General features: G+C 33.6%; 1 protein-coding gene across 5 annotated transcripts in view; it reads right to left on the reverse strand.

Moving 5' to 3' along the window:
* Window positions 1–20,685, reverse strand: part of ptprua (protein tyrosine phosphatase receptor type Ua) — a 575,321-nt gene that overhangs the window by 179,562 nt on the left and 375,074 nt on the right. For all 5 annotated transcript variants that reach the window (XM_030147519.1, XM_030147516.1, XM_030147518.1 and 2 more), the window contains exons 9-10: window positions 9,709–9,818; window positions 3,741–3,942 (exon numbers count right to left, since the gene is read on the reverse strand). In XM_030147519.1, the coding sequence (XP_030003379.1) occupies window positions 3,741–3,942; window positions 9,709–9,818 (312 nt within the window). The remainder of the gene's footprint in view (window positions 1–3,740; window positions 3,943–9,708; window positions 9,819–20,685) is intronic.

Raw genomic sequence — 20,685 nt, forward strand, 5'->3', positions numbered from 1 at the left:
GCTGAATGGAAATCATTTGTACAACTTAAATGTATAAGTGTAATTTAATGGAAACCTCTTCAAAAAGAACAAATTACAAGCCATTACTTAGTCTTTGTTCCTGTTCTCTGCAATCATTTTGAAATAGAAACACCCTTTCCGTGGAAAAAAATATGCATTTCTGTTCCGATGGCTGAAAAACATACTGAATTCTGAATGATACGCATCCATACGCAGCCTTTAGAGGAAAATCAGATATTTAGTATAGAAAATGGAAAACATTGAAGTGTGTAGAACATCTAACCAGAACAACCCCACAACCCAACTCTTCCCTCTCTGTGGATAATATACATTCTGTACATATATATTCTGTATATAAAGTAATCATCCCATTTGCACTACTGTACATAATAGTCATTCAAGTACATATATAGCATTCATACCACACTTCCTGTACACCAGGGGTCTCACACATGCGGCAAAAGTGCAAAAATTCCACAGTCAAGGCTGTCGAACTCATTTTAGTTCAGGTTCCACATACAGAACAATATGATCTACAGTCAAATAATAGCATAATAACTTACAAGAAATAACGACTCCATATTTTCTTCTCGGTTTGATTTGAAAAAAACATTCCATTATGTCTACAGGGTGGGGAAGCAAAATTTACAATGAACATTTAGTTGTTTTTTCTCAGCAGGCACTACGTCAGTTGCTTTGAAACCAAACATATATTGATGTCATAATCATACCTAACACTATTATCCATACCTTTTCAGAAACTTTTGCCCATATGAGTAATCAGGAAAGCAAACGTCAAAGAGTGTGTGATTTGCTGAATGCACTCGTCACACCAAGGAGATTTCAAAAATAGTTGGAGTGTCCATAAAGACTGTTTAGAATGGAAAGAAGAGAATGACTATGAGCAAAACTATTACGAGAAAGTCTGGAAGTGGAGGAAGCAACAAAAAACGTACCAAAGCTTTTATTAAAGCTCTCAAATCCAAAATCCTAAAGGATCCAACCAAATCCATGAGAAAAATGGCAAGGTAGACAAAAAGACCGTTAGAAATGCAGTAAAATATGATTTGAAGTTAAAATCTTACAAAAGAACACTTGTTGGCAACAAGTGTTTTGGTTTGATTTTGGATTTGAGAGCTTTAATAAAATCTTTGGTACGTTTTTTGTTGCTTAGAGTTTTTTGTGGGCCATTAGAGATAATGTATATCAGGAACACAGTGGAAAGTAGCTAAACTATTGGAATTTTGTCCAAATGATAAGCGACTGGTGGGAACTACTTCTTCTTCTGCCTGGGTAAGTGTGTACTGCGTCACACTTCTCCGTCAGTCAACTCTGACTCACTCAGTCTGTACTGAGCGAAAAACAGAGCAGACAAAAGGGGAAAACAGTAAAATGCTATTGTTCCTTAACAAAAAAACTTATGAATGAGGAAAAGTGTTGATGTTGGATGCTTTTGTTGAAGTGTCACATGTTCAGTATTTTCATGTTTCATGTTAACACGTTCATGTAACGTGAATCAATATGCAAGTTTTCACTTTTATAATAGTTCTTAATAATTAAACAATAATTACTCTCATGTCTTGTATTCTTTATGCAGTTATGATTTGAAAACCTTTTTTTTTTCCAGACATTAAATGTATTTGTACATACCAGCCTGAATTTTATTCTGTTTTGGATCGCAAAGGAAATCTGTGGTATTGAACATCACCAGTAGACAGAGCTGCAGTGAGGTCACCAATTGGTATTTCATTTGAAGCCTTAGTATGCATTTTTGGAGTTAGGTTTCGGAGTTACAAGTGACTGTCTTAAATCTAAGGAAAATAAATTACAGTTCATGTCTGTGGACTGTGGTGGCTTTGAAGAAAGCGAAATAACATTGTCAGCTTCTTGGGGGGCATAGTGGCATAGTGGTTAGCGCTCACACCATTAAAAAGAAGTACTTACAGGGGAATTCTCCTGTCGGTGCCCCTGATGAAAGTGCTGATGAAGAACCAGAGCTGGTCCCCGAGCAGCTTCATTTGCAGCTCACTGTTCCTGATGTGTCTGCTATGTGCTAATGCTAATGCTAGGTACTGAGTGTATGTTTAAGGATGGGTAAAAGGGACAGACCAAATTGCTCAACAGGGATAATGAAGCGAGTTAACCTTCCCCTTCAGAACGGGAGGACATGGCTTATGAGAACCTTAATCAAGATTTTTTTTCCAGAGTGTTTGTATTCCTCTTTAGGCATGAAAAAAAAAAAAAAAAAAAAAAGTGATTGATTTTTTTTTTTTTTTTATGGACCTATTTTTCATGGAGTTACAAAAATGTCCACTCAGCTGGACACCATGTGTTTAATTTTTGAAGCTCAGAAATATGCATTTACTGACATACTGTGTGAAAACTATGAAATAAAAACATTTTTACCCTCCTGAGACCCAGCAATGCATTTTTGTCCTCTGTAGGGGACAAAAGTTTGACAGTTTTACTTGCTGACCATTGCAAAGAACATTCCAATAAAAATAAATAAATAAATAAACATAATTTAATAAAAAACTATCTGAAAAAAAAAAAAAAAAACAAAAAACGGTTGCATTATGCGGTTTCCAATCAAGACAATTGTTTAATGGAAAAAAGCTAAAATTTTCACTTTCCTGGGTCTCAGGAGGTTAATGCTGCTAATCTCACATTTTAACATACTATAATACTAGTTATTACTCACTTAGATAATATACAAAAAAAAAACTTTTTTGTTAAAAAAAAAAAAAAAAAAAACTCTGTTAATTACAGTCTAATAACAATTAGTAATTGATTTAGATAAAAGAACAGGAAAGTTACGGGAATGTCAGTGTATGGGATGATGCATAAGTGTCCACTGTGTTGGCTGATATGGAACTAAAACAACCTAATTTCAAGATTTTGAAGATTATGTTAGATATTTCCCAGTTTCTTTAACCCTTTCATGCATGAATTATGAGAACCTTAGTCGAGATTTTTTTCCTGAGTGTTTTTATTCCTCTTTAGGCATTAAAAAACAATGCAATTGATTTTTTTTTAATAAACCTGTTTTTTTTTACGAAGGTAGATTTGTTTCTTTTTTGCTTTAACTAAAAAAAAAAAAAAAAATCACAAGAAAGTGTTTGAATGAAAAAAAAAATACGATCAAAAAAATTACATTTGAATACTTTTTTTCCTTGATTGAAGTGATTTTTTTTTTTTTTTAATTTATTAATTATTATTATTTTTTTAATGAAATTATTATTTTTTTGGTTAAAGCAACAAAAAAAACAAATCTACCTTCATAATTTTTTGTGGAGTTCCAAAAATGTCCACTCCGCTGGACACCATGTGTTTAATTTTTGATTATCAGAAAGTGATATACAATATCAAAACATTTTAATGCAGCTAATCTGATGTTTAATCGCATTTTATCATATTCCCAATTTTTATTAGCAACTGATTTACAGTCAAACATGTTAGTGCAGATCAGGTTTATCAAGAACAGCAAAGTTACAGTAATGATCTGAATGTCAGTGTATTATGGGATGGTGCGTAAGTGTCCACTGTGTTGGCTGATATGGAACTAAAACAACAAAACCCATGAATATACAAGAGAACAGCTGGAGAAGAACTGTCCACTGTAGTGACCACTATGCATGAAAGGGTTAATCTTTTACATTTGACTGGGTGTTAATGTCAGGATGTCAAATTAAACCTTGAAATTTAAGAATACCGTGGTAGAACCAGACATTCAACCCTACCTGAGATGTTGGTGGTGATCTCGGTGAGCGCCGTCTGACCAAATCCTTTGGTGGTTCGAGCTCGTACCGACACCAGGTATGTGGTTCCTGGATGTAGACCGGAGAACATGTGGTAGGTCTCGTTCCTCAGCTTGGATACTGTGCGACGGGGACCTGGTACGTTAATGCCCGGATCTGATGACTCAATACTCTGGTAGCTGATCTGGGAACAGGAAGAAGATGCAACCGATGCAAGAATTTTCAAAAATCATCAAAACACTTGGTAGCATGATTCAAATGAGGTCATACAGTAAGCTCTTCATGGTACAGTATTTGCCATTTTCTGGCCTGAATAGATACTGTATCTGCTTCCTATAGCTTATTATTCACTGCCTGAAAGATTGAAGTTAGAGGGCATTTTATTTAAAGGCTCTCTCATGAGAAACTCCTCTCAATTAATCTTGCGACTACTGAAAAAAGATGTCGTCTCCCAGCGCAGATCTAATAAATCTTCTGCTGCATTTAGCCACTGATTATCAGACTCAGGTAAGCTCTGTGTCATATCCTCATTCTACACAACAGCTGGCCTGATTCTACACAGCTTTGTGGATTAGTTATTAATAAAACGAAAACTTGATACAACACAGCAGTTAGCAAAGATGACAAGTATAGATGAAGACCAGCATGATACTGTTGTTTTTACTGATGTTGTTTGATGAATGTTTTCAAGTCTGTAAATCTAGATGGACACAGCTCAGGAAATCAAACAAGGCTGCTTGGAAAATTGTCCATTCTTCATTTTTGGGAGGCCTGTCTTCTGCTAGTTTCCCATCAACACTTTACTTTCAGAGTGGCGCGGTGGGCTGAATACATATGATGAGAAACTCAGCACTGAATTGTGGCAGGTTTAGGGGTATGAACCTGACTCAGTTGAGTTTCTTTTTTTGCTAATGTCAGTCTGGGAAAGGAAAATCTTAGGTATCGTACTTTCCGGTTTATAAGCCGCTACTTTTTTCCACACGCTGCGAACCCGCGGCTCTAAAATGATGCAGCTAATTTATGTTTTCTGGGTTAACGATCAATCCGGTTGATGAAGAAGGAAATAGAGCTGCTGCATGTAAGCTTGGCGTCAATGAATCGATGGTGAGACGTTGGAGACGGGGTGGGTGCGTGTTGAGCCGCATTATGTAATAAAAGTTCAAAATGTAATAAGAATGTCACGTCATCTTGTAATAAAGCTGCATTATGTAATAAACTGACACATTTTGTAATAAACTACCTCAATGCATTATGTAATTTTTTTTTTTGCCATTATATAGTAAGTTATTACAATTTGAGAAATGTATTACAAAACGCATTTGACACATTTTTATTTTCAGGAAAATGTAATGTGCTAAATTAATCTTTAAACTGTGTGGTTAAAGTTCTGATTCCATTACCTGTAGCTCATGTGACTAATTTCTTCTAAATTGCTCTGAAATTATATTAATTTGGATTGTTATTACATAATGAACCATGTTATTACATTTTTTTAAAAATAAAAATGTGTCAAGTCCAGTCTGGCCCTTGGGATGAATTTGTGAAATGCAAAAATAAGATATTAACAATCCTTTTAGTTCAGGTTCCAAAATTCAGACCAATTCAATCTCAAGTGGGCAGGATTCAGTAAAATACTATCATAATAACATAAAAATAATGACAACTCCAACTTTTTCTGTTTGTAAATGTACATATTTTCATGTATTTACACTACAACAAAGTATAATTTTGCAAAAAATGTGAATAAACTGAACAAATATGAACAACCTGAAATGTCTTAAGAGAAGTAAGTACAATTTTAACAGGATGTTTTGTGCGTTTGTAGATCCACTGTGATCTGTAAGTTATAATGTACATGTGTAAATGATAAACTGAAGCAGAATACTGTTAAAATTACACTTATTTTTTCAGTTTGTTCATGTTATTCACGTCATTTGAAAGGATAGTTTGTAGATGTAAACCTTTTCATGAAGTAAATTTACTTTTTTCGCTCTAAAACATAGAGAAAAGTTTGGAGTTGACATTATTATATGTTATATGTTATTATGTTATTATTTTACTAGTTTGGCCCACTTCAGATCAGATTTTGCCACGTGTGGCCCCTGAACTAAAATGAGTTTGACACCCCTGTATTAGAGGCACAATGGTACTTACTGGTCAGACCTTAATTCAAATCAATGTCTTTTCATGTATCAAATGCAAAATTAAAAAAAAACAACAAAAAAAAACACAACAACATAATGGCAAGGAGTTATAAGGGGTCAAACTTCCACAAAATTAGGACGCTGATCTATTTCAAGCACCTAGGGAACTTGCCAGTAGGTGATCAATATACTGTCCCAAGCTGGGACCTTTGGGACTGAAGTCAGCACCTCTAAAAAGTTGAGTCATCCACTAGTGAGAGCCATTCACACAGTATTGATGTGTGGAAGCCCTCATCTTCAGTTACATTTCATTACAGCATGAGCATTTAGCCAATTTATATTCAAATCTGATGTTTCAACTCGACAGGAAAAATAGAAAATAAATTAAGTAGCAGGGTATTCACAGCATTTTTTAAAATATAAATCTGTATCACACGCTTGAAAAGTGTCAAAACTACTGAAGTGGTGTAACTTTATGTAGATGAGCGTCTGTGCAGATACACAGGTTCATGACTTATTCGACATTTATTCTAAAGAGAGAACATTTTCACGCCTTGTTGTCACCTTTTGACTGAAATTTCACCTTTGCACCTCCTTTGGTTTAATTCCCACTAGGATTTGGTATGAAAGCATAAAAATGATACAGTATAATAATAATAAAAACCTGAGGAAAAAACAGTGAGGTTTCAACACCATCAGTACACGACCTGCTAAAAAGTTTCTGTTTAAGATTAAGATTTATTTTTATTATTTATGGGACGACAAGCATGGCCATATTTGGACATAGTATACAGTAGGGCTGCACAATATTGGAAAAAACTTACATTGTGATTTTTTTTAACCCTGCAATATGAAAAAATACTAGAGGATATACTAGTTGTGTGGTGCCGATGTAAATGGTCAAATAAATTAGTTGTTTCCTCTTGTTGTGGCAACAGGTGGAAGACACTATTAACACAGAACACGTGTTTCAGTATCATCCTTCTTGTAACCGAAATAATTCCAAAAAACTGAGATTGCTTTTCTTTTTGGTGCCAAGTCTTCATTTTTAGTGTTTTTCTGTTTGTTGCTCATTTTTCAACATTGTTAGCAGTGACTCACTCTATTTGCAGGGGTGTGGTCTGCTTCTGCAAACTGATTAAGAAGGATTGTGATTGGTGGATTGCTGCACCCAGTGTGTGTCAGATACCAAAGTTGAAATTAGATGAGAATACATTGAGTTCATTTGCCTCCTACATTGACGGACCTGAAAAGTGACTATTGTGAATACGCACATCATGATGACGATGCTCAAACGATATATTGCGCAGCTCTAGTATACAGGGTGTATCAAAAAAAACTATACATTTTTAAAATTACCCCCAGTTCCGAATTTGATCATTTTTGGAATTTTCTTTTCTGGACGTCAATAGATAGGGGATTGGTGGATATTTGTCCAGATTTACAGACCCAGGTTTTCATGCACGAGTGAGCAGGGGCAAATTGCGCAATCCAAGTTAAAACTGGTTTGCGCGAAGTAGCAGTGGGATTTAAATCCAATCAAAGGTCATGGGAGGGGACAATGGCCAGGTCAACCCTAAGCCTAACCCTTACTTGTTCTTTCCTCAGTGACATTTTCAGGCCTAAACAAGTTGAATTAACTTTGAAAGACAGGAACAGCTGCCATGGGTAAAGAAATGAAACTTACATGGAGGCCAAAGTGTTAATGCTGGAACCTGGTAATTTAGTAGAAAACAACATGGATGCCCATTGTCCCCTCCCATGACCTTTGATTGGATTTAAATCCCACCGCTACTTCGCTCAAACCGGTTTTAACTTGGACTGCGTAGTTTCCCCCTGCTCACTCATGCATGAAAACCTGGGTCTGTAAATTTGGACAAATATCCACCAGTCCCCTACCTACCGACATCCATAAAAGAAAATTCCAAAAATTATCAAATGCGGAACTGGGGGTAATTTTTCAAAATGTATAGTTTTTTTTTTAATACACCCTATAGCAGGGGTCAGCACCCTGTGGCTATGGAGCCTCATGCGTCTCTTCATCCTCCTTGTAGTGGCTCCTCCCTTTACTGCGGTCAAGCCAGCCGCTAGCATTTTTCGTGTGCGCTACTCATTCGACAATTATGGTAGATGAGCTGCATGGAGCGAATGTGCCTTCAACAACTAAAGTAAGGGTTCATTTCTGCTCTACGTTAAAGAAGCAGATGGAGATGGACAGAGGGTTCTGTCCGTCCTTTGTATATTTCTCACGTAATTCTGTCTGTTTTCTGGTAAAATATGGAGCAGTACAACTGGGAACTGTGGAGGCAGTGTTGAGTTTTGAAGAGAATCATTTCCATAAATAGCGATACTTTTCATAGAGCGACTGTATGAGTATGAGTATTGTGTACTTTTGGGGTAATCCTACAACAGATTCCCTTCACAGATACAAAAGTGTGTTTTTTCGTCTGAAATAGGCTTTAAGACTAAATTCAAGGATGAATAAAATAATTTTTTCCAATAAGTACCTCATGAATTTGGTATTTTTGGTATTAGTACTTCATATACTATTAGCACAAATACTATGAACTACTTTTACTGTGTACTTTTGGAGTAATCATACTCACAAATCCCTTCCAAGCTACAAAAGTGTTTGTTTTTTCATCTGAAATAGGCTTTAAGACTAAATTCAATGATGAATAAAATTATGATTTCCAAAAAGTACCTAATGAATTTGGTATATTTGGTATTAGTACTTCATATACTATTAGCACAAACACTATAAACTACCTTTACTGTGTACTTTTGGAGTAATCATACTCACAAATCCCTTCCAAGCTACAAAAGCGTTTGTTTTTTCATTTGAAATAGGTTTTAAGACTCCAGAATCCATTCCACTCTGCATTTCTGTTTGTTGTATTCAGTGGTTGTAACAGACAAAATATAAAAAAAAGATGAAAACTTTTAAAAGTTTATAAGCTCTGTTATTTTTTGCGGCTCCAGATTATTTTTTTTTGGCAGAAGAGGGGGTAAAATGGCTCTTTTGATAATAAAGGTTACAGACCCCTGCCCTACAGAGTTAATGCTGGGAGGGTTAAGTTGGTATCAGCACTATAAATGCAGTCCAGGTCAGGCTTCACTTTCCATTCAGGGCAGTAGTGACTTGGATGTTATAGGCAGAGGCAGCTCATCTGTATGAGGCAAAGTTAGTGCACCAATCATTTCTGAGCCTCATTCCTCACTTTCTGGGCCTCTTTCTGCTGAATGGAAACTAGTTTCTCTCCCTGTCAGACTGCCGTGTGTTAGGCCATAGTGGGTTTTCACATCTGCTTAACAGCAAAAAGCTCTAAAGCCTATGCTACAAAGGACTACGGTTGATATAGGGCCATCAATAATTAATTAGAAACATTTAAAGTTGCCCCCTTGTGGAGGCATCTCTTAGGCAAATAAGTAATTAGAATGGTTGTCCCCCATGTAATTACAGCCAGAGGTCTGTGCCTCAGCTTCATTACCATATGAACATGTACAGTAAATCCCATGAACTGTGAAAAGTGGGTCCTCCCCACTCAAGTGGGTCAGACTCATGTATGCTACCGGCAGTTTTTGGTGCAAGACACTGAAAGAACAAGCCGGGGGGAAATGAAAGACGAGGGAAGAGCGCAGTTTTTAAAGCTCACAGAGGAGTCTTTTCCTTGATTTGAGTCGAAGGAGGATGAATAAAATAGATATTGGCAAGGGGAAAATAACATCCTACACCTGGAAAGATTAGGATTAGCGCGTGAAGGATGGTAGATTTTGTTGCTGCAAAAACAAACAAAGCTTCCTACCTCGTATTGCGTGATGAGACCGTTAGGTTCCACCGGCTCCTCCCATTTGAGGAAGATCATGTCGTCGAGTGGGGTGAAGGTCAGGGACTCAGGAGCGATGCCCCCGGGAACTGAAGAGGGAAAGAAAAACAACCTTCTCTGAAACAAACACTCCACTCAGGACCCAAGTTAATGGACTCAGGCATGCCAGGGGGTACCTTTGACAGCGAAAAAAAAAAAAAGGCATAGGGCCAGGGAGCGTTGGAGGCAGGTGGAAAAAAAAAGGGAAAAGAAAGTGTACGAGCAGAAGGGAGGTGATGAAAGGGAAAGGGTGGACCGGCCTGTTCCAAGCCCTCAGGATGAATTGAGATTCTGGTTTCTACTGTCTGATAACGGAGCACTGTGTCTTCGAGGATGACAGATAATTCTTCTTCTTTAGCACCTTACTGACAGAAAAGCTGCAAAGTAATCCAACTGCTGAACTGCCTCAGTACCTCTTTGCATTTTCTGGTTTAATGAGATGCATCTTCTTAAACAAGTGCACCTCGGTAGCTTTAAGAGACAGACAGTGTATGAAATTTTGAGATAAACAAAAAGATTGTCGACTCTCGCCTGCTCTGTTGGTTATAACACCGGCAAGCTTAGTTATTCACATTTTATGTAAAGAAGTAAAAGGGGAAGAAAAAAAAAAGCCAATCAGCAAGGCTTTTGTACTCACAAGGACTGATTTTTCTGTTTCCATGGTAAGTGACTGAAGACTGCACTGGCAAAACTCGCTGTGCAATGGATTAAATTACTCTTACTCACCTGAAATAATTGCAAAGGAATAAACCGGGCTGGTTGTTTTTTGTTTGTGTTTTTTTTTTTTTTTTTCTTCATAAACCATGTTGTTTTCAGAATGCTGGAACATTTATTATAGGTAGATACTGAAAGCTGGAGGTGAAAATAAATCTTAAAAAGTAAAGTGTCCCAGTTTCACATTAGGTGTAAAATACATCACGTTTTCTTTCTTTTCTTTTTTTTTTTTTTTTTTTTTTTTTTTTTTTTAAGAACTTACATTTAAATGTTCAGCACTCGCTTAAAGAATATCTGCCAGAAAAGATGTGACATCATAGTTAAAGTAAGAGTTTTGTTGCTGTTTTTTTAATATGCAACAAGCATTGGGACTACTAATAGCAAATTAGCATCCCTACTCTTGCAGTTTGAAACACTAAACTCAGCTAAAATGCTAGTAACACATAAATAATAATAATGCTGTTTACATATATTGAGTTATATTAAGTTTGTGATGTTTCCATAATGTCTGTAGCAAAACGCAGCCTGTGGCTTCTTAAACCAGTTTTGAGGATGCTATTTGTGCGTTATCAGTGACAGAAACCTGAATTACTTAACACTGTACTCCTGCTATATCAAACTTCTTTGGGCTATCGGTCTCAGCAGCTGAAGCCAAAGCAAAAAACAAAACAAAACAGTAGTGCGTAATTTTTGTGTCCTTTTTACCGTGTTACACGCGGATTTTTGTATAAAATAATATAAAAATGTGTTTTAATCTGAAAAATATTTTCTCTTTTATCTCAGTAAATATTGAATTTAGTGCTTCCAAACTTGCTTCACAACATGAGTCTACATCTAGTTTACATTTTAGCCCCTATGTCTTGTTTTTAGGGACCAGTTTCATAGAAGCACCCATATTGAGTTAATACGTCTATATGTGTATGTTAAATCCCTGTATGGATACAGAGTAATGGATTTCCAATCCTTTTGAATTGACAATAAAGTTCTCTTTGAAAAGCAATGTTTATGTAAATCTATATATTCACATGTTACATATTCTACCTTTAAGTTTGTGATGTTTCTATAATGTCTGTAGCAAAACGCAGCCTGTGGCTTCTTAAAACCAGTTTTGAGGATGCTATTTGTGCGTTATCAGTGACAGAAACCTGAATTACTTAACACTGTACTCCTGCTATATCAAAACTTCTTTGGGCTATCGGTCTCAGCAGCTGAAGCCAAAGCAAAAAACAAAACAAAAGTGCGTAATTTTTGTGTCCTTTTTACCGTGTTACACGCGGATTTTTGTATAAAATAATATAAAAATGTGTTTTATCTGAAAAATATTTTCTCTTTTATCTCAGTAAATATTGAATTTAGTGCTTCCAAACTTGCTTCACAACATGAGTCTACATCTAGTTTACATTTTAGCCCCTATGTCTTGTTTTTAGGGACCAGTTTCATAGAAGCACCCATATTGAGTTAATACGTCTATATGTGTATGTTAAATCCCTGTAGGATACAGAGTAATGGATTTCCAATCCTTTTGAATTGACAATAAAGTTCTCTTTGAAAAGCAATGTTTATGTAAATCTATATATTCATGTTACATATTCTACCTTTAAGTTTGTGATGTTTCTATAATGTCTGTAGCAAAACGCATTTGTTTGGGTTTGTTTGTCTGTCTGTCTGTTTGTCTGTCCATTAGTGTGCAACATAACTCAAAAAGTTATGGACAGATTTTGATGAAATTTTCTGGTCTGCCCCCCCCCCCCCCCCCCCCCCCCCCGATTACCACCAAAATTTAATCATTTCTTCCTTATCCCATTTCCAACAAACCCTGAAAATTTCATCAAAATCTGTCCATAACTTTTGAGTTATGTTGCACACTAACGGACAGACAAACAGACAAACCCTGGCAAAAACATAACCTCCTTGGCGGAGGTAAAAATATGTTTTATCTGAAAAATAGTTTCTCTTTTATCTCTGCAAATATTTAATTTAGTGTTTCCAAACTTGCGTCACAACATTAGTCTACATCTGGTTAGAGATTTTAGCCCCTATGTCCTGTTTTTAGGGACCAGTTTCATAAGAGGCACCTATACTGAGTATATATGTCTGTATGTGTATGTTAAATCTCTGGAGGATACAGAGTAATGGATTTCCAATCCTTCTGAACTGACAATAAAATTCTATTTGAAAAGCAATAGTTACGTAAATATATATATATATATATATATTCACACATGTTACATATTCTACCTTTAAGTTTGTGATGTTTCTATAATGTCTGTAGCAAAACGCAGCCTGTGGCTTCTTAAACCAGTTTTGAGGATGCTATTTGTGCGTTATCAGTGACAGAAACCTGAATTACTTAACACTGTACTCCTGCTATATCAAACTTCTTTGGGCTATCGGTCTCAGCAGCTGAAGCCAAAGCAAAAAACAAAACAAAACAGTAGTGCGTAATTTTTGTGTCCTTTTTACCGTGTTACACGCGGATTTTTGTATAAAATAATATAAAAATGTGTTTTATCTGAAAAATATTTTCTCTTTTATCTCAGTAAATATTGAATTTAGTGCTTCCAAACTTGCTTCACAACATGAGTCTACATCTAGTTTACATTTTAGCCCCTATGTCTTGTTTTTAGGGACCAGTTTCATAGAAGCACCCATATTGAGTTAATACGTCTATATGTGTATGTTAAATCCCTGTATGGATACAGAGTAATGGATTTCCAATCCTTTTGAATTGACAATAAAGTTCTCTTTGAAAAGCAATGTTTATGTAAATCTATATATTCACATGTTACATATTCTACCTTTAAGTTTGTGATGTTTCTATAATGTCTGTAGCAAAACGCAGCCTGTGGCTTCTTAAACCAGTTTTGAGGATGCTATTTGTGCGTTATCAGTGACAGAAACCTGAATTACTTAACACTGTACTCCTGCTATATCAAACTTCTTTGGGCTATCGGTCTCAGCAGCTGAAGCCAAAGCAAAAAACAAAACAAAAGTGCGTAATTTTTGTGTCCTTTTTACCGTGTTACACGCGGATTTTTGTATAAAATAATATAAAAATGTGTTTTATCTGAAAAATATTTTCTCTTTTATCTCAGTAAATATTGAATTTAGTGCTTCCAAACTTGCTTCACAACATGAGTCTACATCTAGTTTACATTTTAGCCCCTATGTCTTGTTTTTAGGGACCAGTTTCATAGAAGCACCCATATTGAGTTAATACGTCTATATGTGTATGTTAAATCCCTGTAGGATACAGAGTAATGGATTTCCAATCCTTTTGAATTGACAATAAAGTTCTCTTTGAAAAGCAATGTTTATGTAAATCTATATATTCATGTTACATATTCTACCTTTAAGTTTGTGATGTTTCTATAATGTCTGTAGCAAAACGCATTTGTTTGGGTTTGTTTGTCTGTCTGTCTGTTTGTCTGTCCATTAGTGTGCAACATAACTCAAAAAGTTATGGACAGATTTTGATGAAATTTTCTGGTCTGGCCCCCCACCCCCCCCCCCCCCCCCCCCCCCGATTACCACCAAAATTTAATCATTTCTTCCTTATCCCATTTCCAACAAACCCTGAAAATTTCATCAAAATCTGTCCATAACTTTTTGAGTTATGTTGCACACTAACGGACAGACAAACAGACAAACCCTGGCAAAAACATAACCTCCTTGGCGGAGGTAAAAATATGTTTTATCTGAAAAATAGTTTCTCTTTTATCTCTGCAAATATTTAATTTAGTGTTTCCAAACTTGCGTCACAACATTAGTCTACATCTGGTTAGAGATTTTAGCCCCTATGTCCTGTTTTTAGGGACCAGTTTCATAAGAGGCACCTATACTGAGTATATATGTCTGTATGTGTATGTTAAATCTCTGGAGGATACAGAGTAATGGATTTCCAATCCTTCTGAACTGACAATAAAATTCTATTTGAAAAGCAATAGTTACGTAATATATATATATATATATATATTCACACATGTTACATATTCTACCTTTAAGTTTGTGATGTTTCTATAATGTCTGTAGCAAAACGCAGCCTGTGGCTTCTTAAACCAGTTTTGAGGATGCTATTTGTGCGTTATCAGTGACAGAAACCTGAATTACTTAACACTGTACTCCTGCTATATCAAACTTCTTTGGGCTATCGGTCTCAGCAGCTGAAGCCAAGGCAAAAAACAAAACAAAACAGTAGTGCGTAATTTTTGTGTCCTTTTTACCGTGTTACACGCGGATTTTTGTATAAAATAATATAAAAATGTGTTTTATCTGAAAAATATTTTCTCTTTTATCTCAGTAAATATTGAATTTAGTGCTTCCAAACTTGCTTCACAACATGAGTCTACATCTAGTTTACATTTTAGCCCCTATGTCTTGTTTTTAGGGACCAGTTTCATAGAAGCACCCATATTGAGTTAATACGTCTATATGTGTATGTTAAATCCCTGTAGGATACAGAGTAATGGATTTCCAATCCTTTTGAATTGACAATAAAGTTCTCTTTGAAAAGCAATGTTTATGTAAATATATATATTCACATGTTACATATTCTACCTTTAAGTTTGTGATGTTTCTATAATGTCTGTAGCAAAACGCAGCCTGTGGCTTCTTAAACCAGTTTTGAGGATGCTATTTGTGCGTTATCAGTGACAGAAACCTGAAATACTTAACACTGTACTCCTGCTATATCAAACTTCTTTGGGCTATCGGTCTCAGCAGCTGAAGCCAAGGCAAAAAAAAAAAAAAAACATTCTTCTGTATCTAAGGATCCCTGACAGCCTGCTTCCTCTGAGCAGCAGACACACAGTGTAAGCAAAGTGCTACACCACTGTGATTGTTGAGCCCAATAGGAAACAGGCAGGAGGAAATGTCACAGGCTGCGGCTCAATTACTGTAGTTGCGAGGGTGATGGCAGCTCTCCTTGTGACAGGGAGATTGGGAACTGTCACACTGTCAGACTGGCATTCAGCGACTCAAAAGAAAAACTTTCCAATGGTGCTGACATTTCAAATATCAAGCAGACAAGAGGCAAAAAAAACAAAACAAAACAATTAGGGCGTCTTTTGTGTTTTCGCTTTCTAACTTTAACTTTCTCATCAGTCAAATCTAATGAGGACAATTAAGAATTCCGTGACACATTCTGCGTTTTCATTTATATCAGGTCAATTTCTTCGGCGTACAACGCGTAGGTGTATTTAGTAGTAGTAGTAGTAGTAGTTTCTTTCGAGCACATAATCATACAACATGGTCCAAAAAAATAAATAAATAAATACAATTTTTCTGTGCTCAAAAAGGAGTGGGAAGAAGTATAACTTAATGACTCCCACCCCCTTTTTACAAACTAATAATCAAACTACATCTGCTTCCTTTGCTTTGTTAACACACATTTTCCTCTGTGTATTTTTTTTACAATAACACAAACCATTCACATACACTTTTTAGTCACCTCACACACAATCAGCTTTGCATAATCAACCGTTTTTAATATAAACTATAATATTTATACGCACTTTAAATATTTACTCCAAAATAAATATGATAGTATCTTCTTATCATGACAACCAATTAACTATAATAATATCTTATTTTACGCGTACTTCTATAATGTTCTATATTTTATTATTATAGTGGATTTATACATCCTTTTAAATGCACAAACTGAAGAAGACATTTTGAAGTTTAGATTCTTCCACAGATGTACCCCTCTAAAACAGATACATTGGCTTTTATGTTTTTTCTACACTTAATTTTCTTGTATATTTCAGTTCCCCTTAAATTATAGTGACTTTGCCTGAGCTCAAACATCTCCTGTAGACTGTAGGGGAGCATATGTTCATGGGCTTTATACATTAAAATAAGAGTATTAAGGTCAACAAGATCGTGTAGTTTTAGAGCATTTAATTTGATAAATAGGGGATTTGTTGGAGCTAAGTACTGTGCTTGATTGACAAGTTGAATTGCCGTCTTTTTGAAGTAAGAATATAAACAGGGGTGTCAAACTCATTTTAGTTCAGGGGCCATGTTCAGCCCAATTCGATCTGAAGTGGGCCGAACCAGTAAAATAATAATATTATAAACCTATAAATAATGACAACTCCAAATTTTTGTCTTTGTTTTAGTGTAAAATCAAAACCATTAAATTATGAAAATACTTACTTTTATAAATTATCCACAAAATTTTTTTTTTTAATTTTTAAATTAAAAAATGTAAGAAAATTTAGTGCAATTTTAATAATATTATTCCTCAACTTATCATTTCTACATGTGCATTATGGATCAGATCTACAAAGACACTAAACACTGAGGAACAGTAGAAAATTTGTTAAAATTGTGCTTAATTTTCTTTAGACATTTCAGGTTGTTCATATTTGTTCAGGTTATTCACATTTTAGTGTTACAGGATAGTTTGTAAATGTAAATATTTTCATAATTTAATGTTATTTTTTGTACTAAAACAAAGACAAAAAAATTAAGTTGTTAATTCTAGATTTTTTTTTTTTTTTTGCTTAATTGAAGATTTTGTTTTACTTAATTGAAGAATTTTTTTTTTGGCTTAATTCAAGATTTTTTGCTAAATTTGAGATTTTTGGGGGGGTTCATTGAAGATTTTTTTTTTTTTTTACTTAATTGAAGATTTTTTTGGTTTAATTCAAGATTTTTTTTACTTAATTGAAGATTTTTTTTGGGGGGGGGTTAATTCAAGATTTTTTTTTTACTTAATTGAAGATTTTTTTTTACTTAATTGAAGATTTTTTTTGGGGGGGGGCTTAATTCAAGATTTTTTTTACTTAATTGAAGATTCTTTTTTGGCTTAATTCAAGATGTTTTGCTAAATTTGAGATTTTTTTTGGCTAATTGAATATTTTTTTTACTTAATTGAAGATTTTTTTGGCTTAATTGAAGATTTTTTTTACTTTAATTAAAGATTTTTTTTACTTAATTGAAGATTTTTTGGCTTAATTCAAGATTTTTTTTTACTAATCGAAGATTTTTTTGGGGGGGGGCTTAATTCATTTTTTTTTTTACTTAATTGAAGATTTTTTTTGGCTTAATTCAAAAATTTTTTTTTGGCTAATTGAAGATTTTTTTTTACTTAATTGAAGGGGGTTTTTTTGGCTTAATTGAAGATTTTTTTTATTTATTTTTTTACGTAACTGACGATCTTTTTTTTTTTTTTTTTTTTTTGCTAAATTCAAGATTTTTTTCTTTAGTCAAGCTAATTTTTTTTTTTTTTTTTTGCTTAATTCAATTCAAGACTGTGGAATTTTTGCACTTGGCAAAAACATCCCAGGGGCCAAACTGGACCCTTTGGCGGGCTGCATTTGGCCCCCGGGCCGCATGTTTGACACCCCTGATATAGAATTAATATTTGATTTATTATAATTGTTACCCCATATCACTGCACAATAGTTCAGATATGGAAGAACAAGAGAATTGTACAATATATGGAGAGATTTCTGATTTAGAAGGTTTTTGGTTTTATACATTATAGCAATACTTTTGGCTATTTTTGATCTAAGTAAGTTTACATGCTTTTTCAAATTTAACTGGTCATGAATTATAATGCCTAAAAATTTTGTTGCTGACACTCTTTCAATTTCAGTTTCCTTAATTCTAATTTTAACTAGTTTGTTATTTACAGTTTGTTATTTTACCACTCCTACACTTGTTATGGTTTCTATTTTCGAATGCTGCTAAAGTTAAATCGAATAAAACACATTACAACCTGGAGTGTGCAGTTTAATGTAGTGTCTCTTATTCCTTTTTCACCCTCTCCATGTGGTCAATAATATCCAGGAGTGGGATTCATTTACATTGAAAAGTCTTGCTTATTCCACATAACAATATGTATTTGACCTTCTATACTTGCTGCTCTGGGAATTTGCATTAGAATGTGCCTAATCTGCTGATGTACACCAGAAAATATTAATACAAAAATGAGCAAAAAAATCATTTTACCATTTTGCTAGCGGCCATAGACCAAGCTGATTAATGCTCCACTGGTCCCCATTTAAAAGGCTGATCTTCCATTTAGTTGCGCTGATCCAGCTTATTTTGTGAGTCAATATTTGTTTTTTGTTTTTTGTTTTGTGTGTGTGTTTTTTTTTTTTTTTTTTCTACTGGTGCTGGATGACTAAAGCCATGGATTTATGTAAGCAATGCACAATAATTATTTGAGCATGAAGCACAGAAAGCAGAAATTCAAAAAGCCAGAGATGAGCAAATATGATGGTTAAAAAGCTATTTAAAGAAATTAAACTAACATAAAATGGCATACATAAAATTCTGCTTGTTCTTCATAATTATAGTGCAGCTGCAGGTTATAACTGCAAACTTAATTTTAGCAACGCGTAGGATTTTTTTTTTTGTTCCAGTCTCTGTTCAGATGTAGGAAAATACACATGAAATTAAATAATGCATTATGGCATTTTATGATACTGTAATGATTATAAAAATACACTAAGAAATACATTACATAAAATGATGATCCATTATGTTTTATATTTACACTTCTTTAACCAATGTCATTTGTAAAGCTGTATTACAGATGATTTTTTTTATTTTATTTTTTTTATTAAATGCCTTTGTTTTGATATGACTGATGGTGTATTTCTTTCAGATTCAACCATCAGAAGTAAAGTCATTGGTCAGATAGATTTCCTAATAACATCTGTTTAATTGAATCAGGTTCTGCTTTGAGATGCTTTTAAGGAACATTGTTGATCACATTTTTAGTGCTGTTTAAATTACTGGTGATGTTTTATACGTGTGATGCTTGTTTTTAATATGGTGTTTATATATGGTTTTAGCACTGCTTTTAATTCTGTGTTTTATGTACGTTTATACTGTGAATGTACAGCGGAAATTTCAATTTTCTGTAAATTCTCCTGCTACTTGGTCAGGACACAAAAGAGATTTTTAATGTTAATGAGTCATTTTTTTGTTGTTGAGTAAAGGTTACTACTACTACTACTACTACTACTACTACTACTACTACTACTACTAATAATAATAATAATAATAATAAATCACAATAATCATCAACATAATACTGCTACTACTATTACTACTTCTACTACTACTACTAAAAATAAAAATAAAAATAAAAATAATAATAATAATAATAAATTATAATAATCATCAACATAATACTGCTACTACTATTACTACTTCTACTACTACTACTACTAATAAAAATAATAATAATAATAATAATAAATCACAATAATCATCAACATAATACTGCTACTACTATTACTACTTCTACTACTACTACTAAATAATAATAATAATAATAATAATAATAATAATAATAATAATAATAATAATAATAATAATAATAAATTATAATAATCATCAACATAATACTGCTACTACTATTACTACTACTACTACTAATAATAATAATAATAATAATAATAATAATAATAAATCATAATAATCATCAACATAATACTGCTACTACTATTACTACTATTACTACTACTACTACTACTACTAATAATAATATTAATAATAAATCATAATAATCATCAACATAATACTGCTACTACTATTACTACTTCTACTACTACTACTACTACTACTACTACTACTAATAATAATAATAATAATAATGATGATAATAATAATAATAATAATAATAATAATAATAATAATAATAATAATAAATCATAATAATCATCAACATAATCTTGCTACTACTACTACTACTACTACTAATAATAATAAGAAGAAGAAGAAGAACAATAATAATAAGAACAATATTAACAATAAAAATCTTATCATCATTATCAACATACTACTACTACTACTACTACTACTAATGATAATTATAACAATAATAAGAAGAGGAAGAAGAAGAACAATAATAATAAGAACAATATTAACAATAAAAATCTTATCATCATTATCAACATACTACTACTACTACTACTAATGATAATTATAACAATAATAAGAAGAGGAAGAAGAAGAAGAAGAACAATAATAATAAGAACAATATTAACAATAAAAATCTTATCATCATTATCAACATACTACTACTACTACTACTACTACTACTACTACTACTACTAATAATAATAATAATAATAAGAAGAAGAAGAAGAAGAAGAAGAAGAAGTGGAAGAAGAATCTGTTCTAAAAAACAATGTATACATTTCTACTACATAATCCAAATTTGTCCACATTTGTCCT

This window comes from Sphaeramia orbicularis, chromosome 11, assembly GCF_902148855.1.
Source record: "Sphaeramia orbicularis chromosome 11, fSphaOr1.1, whole genome shotgun sequence".
Lineage (NCBI taxonomy): Eukaryota > Metazoa > Chordata > Actinopteri > Kurtiformes > Apogonidae > Sphaeramia > Sphaeramia orbicularis.